The following is a 7035-nucleotide window of genomic DNA, read 5'->3' on the forward strand; positions in this document are numbered from 1 at the left end:
CTATTCCTCGCCTTGATGATATGCTAGATCACTACAAGAAAGTCGTTAATTTGTGACAGTAACTGTCCGTCACAAACATGCAAAATACTGTCAAGGATGGCCGGGCGTGACGGTCCTGAAATCCGTCGTGTATATCGCGTCATAATTTGCCCACCCGCCCATCCTTGACGGATTTTCATTTCCTTCATGAATTGTGACGGTCTGTTGCCGTCACCGATCTGACCCCCGCCCCGCCCAAGGCCCGGTCCTCTGTGACAAACTATTCCGTCATGGATTTACATGACGTGTAGAAAGATGAGTCCCATGTGGCATCTCCCGCAATCTGACGTGGCGCCAGCGTGGAGCTGATGTGGCGCCAGTGTGGAGCTGACGTGGCGCCATGTCAGCCGATGGCATTCGGCCCAGTGTGGTCTGGCCCATTTATTTTTGTACAGCCAGGCCTATGGGCCCATTTTACCGCAGCTGGTTGGCCTGTTTGTTTTGGGTTGGTCCATAATCATTCACACTCTCGTTGGCCCATTTGCACGTGTTCAATATGCACATCAGCCCATTAAAATTATGCGGCACATGTGTTTTTTTAGCCAGAAAGTGTGTTTCGAGGCCACTTTATTCGGCCCATTAGTGTTTACTCTACCCAACCCAAGCTTTCTTTGTTTCTACACAAAATGGGTTTCCAAGCCTAAGAGCTTACATCTCTAGGTCCATCACAAATACAGAAAAGAGGAACAACATCACAAATCACAGTAACATTGACCTTGCATCTCCAAATCCGCGAACAATGGAGTAGCAAAATGCAACCAGTTTGCATCCAATAGTGTGCAGATTGCACAACAAAATCATTACAAAATAAGAAGGTAGGTTCTAGTAGTATATCACATTCACATAGCTTCCATGTATCAAGTAGAGACGACGGCTGATCTTGGACAAACAACTTACCCTTGAGTTGATCTTGCTTGCAACTGACTTAGCAAAAAGTCTAGTTTTGCATCCATCTCAGCTTGCTTCTTCCTGTTCTCCTCATCTCTCTTCCTGTGCTCCTCGTCTTGCCTGATCCTTGCTTCTTCGGACTCCTTCAACTGCTTGGTCAAGGTGTCAACAAGTGCCCGAAGCTCGACATTGCCCCTCTTTGCCAATTCTGCTTGAGAGTTGCTATCGCTAGATCTCGCATGGACATGCTGGATCCCCACATGCTGAAGAAACCTTGGCTTCTTAGTGTGGTTAGCAAGCACTTCAGCTATAGCCTTGCTCGTAGAGTTTGATTCTTTTCCATCTTCTATAGGCTGAGAGGCCTTGTTTTCCATCTCGGTCTAGCAATGCAAGCAACAAACATGGTTATAATACGGCTTAAGCACAAGTAGAGAAGACAACATCAGCAAGCTTACATGCAACGTCTTTGTAAGGAAAGCTATCATGCATCCTTTACAACTAGACACTTGTGATAACAGTCAGATTAATCTTTTTTCTGTGCGGAGGTGATTCAAATTATTCATATATACTATCATCTACAACAAAGTGGACTATTTCCTGAATTAACTTGAAGTGAGTAATATTCAAATCAAATTATTCTGGAAGTCAATCAATAAAAAAAAATATACACACTAAAAATATAAGACACCGAGGATGGCCAAAACTACAATATATAAAGCCAAATAATAGATTAATAAAAAAAATTCTGTAATTTTAGGTGGCTGATAGGTCACATGTCAAAGTGATTATGTGCTTTTATTAAAGTCATTTCATCTAGCCATATACTAAATCAAAACTGATGTTTTTCAGTCGCTTCAAAACTTATCAGTTGTATGAAAATAAAAAGGGTACAATCATATAGGACAGACTATTACAAGATAGTTAAGTGAACATGTTAACATTTTCAATTAAGATGCACTGACATTTGATTATTAGTTTTCAATCTGGTGGAGTAACTCAAACAACATTAGTTCTAGTACGCAAAAAGGTAAAAATTGATGGTTGGTAGTCTTTTGAAGCTGACTTACAATTGCACCTTGGACAACATCGGTGTAGCTTTTCTTTTTCTTGCTGTAGTGGCACTCCTTGAACAAATCCAATGCAATGGGTTCTTTATCTTTGTATTTGTCTCCCTGGAAACAACAAATATGAAGGCAAGGGATCATCATACACAGTTACTACATGGACGCAACAGTTTACAAGAACCTATGGTCAAGAATATTTCTCATGACAATGCACATCCAGAGCCACATGTTTGACTTACCAGATTATCACAGTGCACAGGGTAGCTGCTCGAGCCAGTGGTTTGGTGAAACTTAACTTGAGCTCGATTATTTTTGTTAGTTTCACATATCCCCTACATCAAGAGACCAAATACATGTAAGGCACAATTTCTTGATTAGCATGTAGAAGGCGAGAGATTGGTCTCGACGAAGAAACATACCATCTTTTTGGGATCCTTCCAGCTTTCCACTAGCTCATTCCACTGCTCATCGGTCATCGAGGGGACAGGAGATGTTCTTGTCACAAAATGGAGTGGGTGAGGGTCAAAATACTCTTTCTTGAGCCTGTATCGTTGTTGGCGAGTGGCACGTTTCAGCATTTCAGTACAAGCCTTCCTAACTGGCACAGCATCAACGTCCATCTGAAACTTGTTCTAGTCCGATGAAAAAACATGTGTAAGTATCATGATTGCACAAAATTGACAAAATAGCACAAAATTGACAGGTTGATAGCCATTTGAGGGAGAAGGGCCTGGACTTTGTACTTACACCAACTTTTCCTACAAAGTTCCTGAAGATCCCATCTCGAACATGTCCATCTGGGTCCTTGTAATCCTTTTAGCGCTTAAACACGGGCATATGGTGTCTAACTGTGATGTTGCATTCAGTTGCGAACTTTGCAGCAAGAAGAGGTGCCTCCGGACTTAACTTCCCTTCTGGAATGACAAGCGGCAGTTTGCCCCGCCGGCGTTGAGTGATCCTTTCCAGACCTTTTCCCAAATTGGGGCCCCTTTCCCTTGGCTCCTCATAGGATTGTGGACCTAAAAAGAAGGTAAAATCCAGAACGGATACAATTAAACCGCAATTACACATATAGAAGTGTACTAATAAATGGAGAACATCGTTTCAAAATGTGTAACTATAACAACAGGAATTAAGCTCACAAAAAAAGTCAAGAAAATATACTAGTAACCATATGGCAACAACAACTAAATGGAATATTGCATTATCTATCATGTTGGTGTGTTTCTGATTGTTACAAATGCACAGGTTAACTGGAACGGAAGACAAGGTTCGAGCAGATTTCAACAAGGCATAGGTTAACTAAATTGTCCTTATTTAAATACTGTGATATTAAGAAATGAGCAATGGAGTTGTCCTTGAGAATATCATCATCCCGCAACACTGGAATAACCTATATTTCTTGGTTTCCGATTAAATATTGTTTCAACATCATCCATGTACCTGGAGCAAAATGTCAGGCATTCATCTGCAATATATGCCTCAGCAATCGAACCTTCTGGTCGCGCCCTATTCCTCACATAGCCCTTTAAAGTATATAGCCTTCTTTCAACTGGGTACATCCACCCATATTGTACGGGACCTCGAAGCAATGCCTCTTCAGGTAAATGTACGGCAAGGTGCACCATCACATCAAAGAATGCAGGCGGGAAAATTTTCTCAAGCTTGCACAAAATTACAGGGATTTCCTTCTTCATTTCGGCCAAGACATCCCTATTAAGAGTTTTGCTGCACAGTTCTCTGAAAACATTGCCTAACTCAGCTATTGCTTCATATATATCACTGTCCAAAAATCCTCTCATGCCGGCAGGTAAGATTCTCTGCAGAAGAATGTGACAATCATGTGTTTTCAGGCCTTGTACCTTGGTTCCATCAGCACTTGTGCATCTTGAGATGTTGGAAGCAAACCCATCTGGAAACTTTAACTCTCGTAAAAATTGACAAAATGCAACAACTTGTTCTTTGGACAAGGTATATCGGGCCCGAGGCATCACATATGAGTCTCCCTCCTTCCTCAATTGCAACTCCTCTTTAATATTCAAATCTTTGAGATCAATCCTAGCATTAAGTGTGTCCTTTGTCTTACCCTCCAGATTCAGAATTGTCCCAATGAGGTTTTCACAAATGTTTTTCTCAATATGCATGACATCAAGATTGTGTCTCGGCTTCACCTTTGCCCAATACTTCAAATCCCACAAACAAACCCTCCGACCCCAAATTGGCACATGATCCTTCTTGCTGCCCAAGTCAGAACGCTTCCTTTTCCTACTTTCTTGTTGTCTCCCAGGTCTAACCTTCTCCAATTCTGCTTGCAACTCTTTCTCAGAGAATTTACCCGGCTCATCATTGCTTTCATGAAGACCAACAAATTCATTGTTTCTCCGCAAACGATGACCCCTTGGAAGGAAACGATAGTGACCAATATACCCAATTTTACTCCTTAGGTTGTAAGAAAGAGGGTGTTTGTCACAATGAATACATGCAAAATAGCCTCTTGTGGTACGCCCTGAAAGAGTGCTCAGAGCTGGTTAATCGTGAATGCACCATAGAACTGCAGCATGAAGATCAAACATTTTTCCACTAAGAGCATCATATGTACGCACACCCTCCCAGAGCTCAAGTAATTCTTCTATAAGTGGTTGTAGAAAGACATCAAAGTGCTTGCCAGGTGATTTGGGACCTGGAATCAGCAGAGCCATCATAAAATTTGACTGATCCATGCATGCCCAAGGTGGAAGGTTGTATGGTATAACAAATACAAGCCACATACTATAGGTTGTGTTAAAATTTCCAAAAGGATTGAACCCATCAGTGGCAATGCCAAGCCTAGAGTTTCTGTCATCTTCTGCAAATTCTAGAAAATTTTCATCGAAATCTTTCCACGCATCACCGTCTTTTGGATGACTCAGTTCCTTCTCATTGGGCTGCCTCTTTAGCTCATGCCATTGTGCTTCTTCTGCGCCTTTTTTGGAAAGAAACATCCTCTTTAGCCTAGGCACTAATGGAAAATGCCTCAACACTTTCTGTGGAATCTTCTTTCTAGCAGGGTCTTTCCACCTTGATAGGCCACAAACTGGGCAATTGTCATGATTGGCATATTGCTTTCTGAACAGAATGCAATTATTGAAGCACACATGTATAGACTCATACCCAAGGCCTAATTCCTTTAGAAGGTTCTTTGCTTCCTTATACGATTTTGGGAGCGTATTGGGTTCATGGAATGCTTCAGCTAATAGCTTCAAAATTTCAGTAAATGCACTATTCGGGATCCTAAGGTATCACTTCAAGTGAAGAAGCTTTACCACTAAGGAGAACCTTGAAAACTTGGTACAACCATGATAAAGCTGCCATTTTGCCTCCTTCATCACATCCTTCAAAAAAGACTCATTCTCAGAAGGGTTTCCACCATTGTTAGCATCTTGATTTTGAGTTTCACTCTGAGCTTGTTCTACTGCTGTGCGTAGGTCTTCAAACATCTCTTCAAATCGGTCAGCGCCGTTGTCACCATCCTCGGTGTCATGCACATCAATAGGATGTTCAATAACATCTACATCAAAGTCTTCTCCATGATATATCCAACGAGTATATGTACTTTCCATGCCATACATCAATATGTGCGTGTTCACAACGGTCTGATGCTGGTACTTATGATTAAGGCATTCTCTACATGGGCAGAGTATTTTATCATCCTCGCTGAATATCTCTTGAATGAAGTTCATAAATTCTTTGACACCTTCAATGTTCTCACGGGAAAACAATGTACCATGAATCCAACGTCTATCCATCTGCATTGCAGAAAAAGAACCAATTCAATCAAAGGTTTACCCCGGCCATCAAATTAACATGTACAGTATACCAAACTAAAATATGTTCAGATTTAAAATTATACTGCTTCGCACTATAGTGAACACAGTTCATCAAAAGATTTTTTTTTCTTTTGTTGTGACAAAGGAACATACACCACTTGACAAAATATTTCACTGATTATTCGACATTAAAGAGGTCTAAAAATCAATACAAATCCGTAGCACACATTTACTAGTATGAGCTTGCCTACAAAATCTACGACTACAAGTAAGTGAATAAGACAATGCATCGATTGATGCCAACTCAATATGTATGTGGATGAATGCACCCTGAACGACATAATGTACAAGGTTCACGTGTCACATCTATGGTGTCATGAAAACAAGAAAAATGGGACTAAAATCTCAAATGCTAACTACACTGAGATGGTATTTTCTAAATATGTATCTGCATCCATCAACACATTCATTAATTGGGTAAGCTAACTACCTCAAATAACACACCATTAAACCTAAAGGGAAGAGGTTCACCCCAAATTCAAAAGGGGAAATTGCAAAGCACAGTATTTAGTCAACAAATTCTGAAGGAGAGAGATGATTTCTGCTGGAGGCATACCGTTCGCTCCTGGCTGAGGTTGATGTTGGGAAAGAACGAGGGAGTTTCCGGTGCAGCAACTGCGGGCAGTGACTGGCTCGTCTGTGAGGCAATGGTGGGCGGCGGCTGCCTCGTGGGCACGGCAATGGCGGGCAGAGGCTGCCTCGTCGGCGCGGCAATGGCGGGCGGAGGCTGCCTCGTCGGCGCAGCAAGGGCGCACGACTGCGAGGCGAGAGGCCGACGGCGTCGTGAAGATGGCGCCGAGACGGACCACCCCGCCGGATTTAACCACCCTCGCCCGGGCAGTCGGCGGCGGCACTGGCGGCGGCGGCTGCGCCGGCCGATGGGATCTGGGGGATGTGAGAATCGGGGAAAAGAAATACCTAAGGCTCAACAATTTTTTGTTACTGGAAGCAACATAATCCAAAATACCCTGTCATGTGGGGCATACAATGGCACCGACGTATAATCACACTTCTATTTTTTTGGGTAAAACCTATGGTCCGACCGACATGTGGGCCAAAGAAGGGGCAGAGACGCCACATCAGCCGGAGCACAATCGGTGACAGTCTGGACAGTGTATATTAAAAAAGTGATTGGCGTGACTGAGCTCGCTTGGTCGATTCATGACAGTTTTCGTGAC

The 7035-nt window shown here is 42.5% G+C and overlaps 1 protein-coding gene across 1 annotated transcript; it reads right to left on the reverse strand.

Annotated features, from left to right (window-relative positions):
- Positions 1-731: 731 nt before the first annotated feature.
- LOC120973338 (uncharacterized) lies at positions 732-6712 on the reverse strand. The gene is made up of 7 exons (XM_040398859.2): positions 6414-6712; positions 3435-5776; positions 2739-3010; positions 2411-2623; positions 2231-2323; positions 1995-2099; positions 732-1307 (listed from the first exon to the last, which is right to left on the reverse strand). Exons 4-7 carry the CDS (start codon positions 2609-2611, stop codon positions 933-935), a joined length of 774 nt encoding a protein of 257 aa, XP_040254793.1. The 5' UTR covers positions 2612-2623; positions 2739-3010; positions 3435-5776; positions 6414-6712; the 3' UTR covers positions 732-932.
- Positions 6713-7035: the final 323 nt, after the last annotated feature.

This window comes from Aegilops tauschii, chromosome 2 (genome assembly GCF_002575655.3).
Source record: "Aegilops tauschii subsp. strangulata cultivar AL8/78 chromosome 2, Aet v6.0, whole genome shotgun sequence".
NCBI lineage: Eukaryota > Viridiplantae > Streptophyta > Magnoliopsida > Poales > Poaceae > Aegilops > Aegilops tauschii.

Coding starts and splice junctions, on each gene's coding strand:
- LOC120973338 (XM_040398859.2), bottom strand. CDS start 2,611: ATGGACGTTGATGCTGTGCCAGTTAGGAAGGCTTGTACTGAAATGCTG. Junction 2,324..2,410: donor GGAAGGATCCCAAAAAGATG/GTATGTTTCTTC, acceptor CTCTTGATGTAG/GGGATATGTGAAACTAACAA. Junction 2,100..2,230: donor CTGTGCACTGTGATAATCTG/GTAAGTCAAACA, acceptor TGTTGTTTCCAG/GGAGACAAATACAAAGATAA.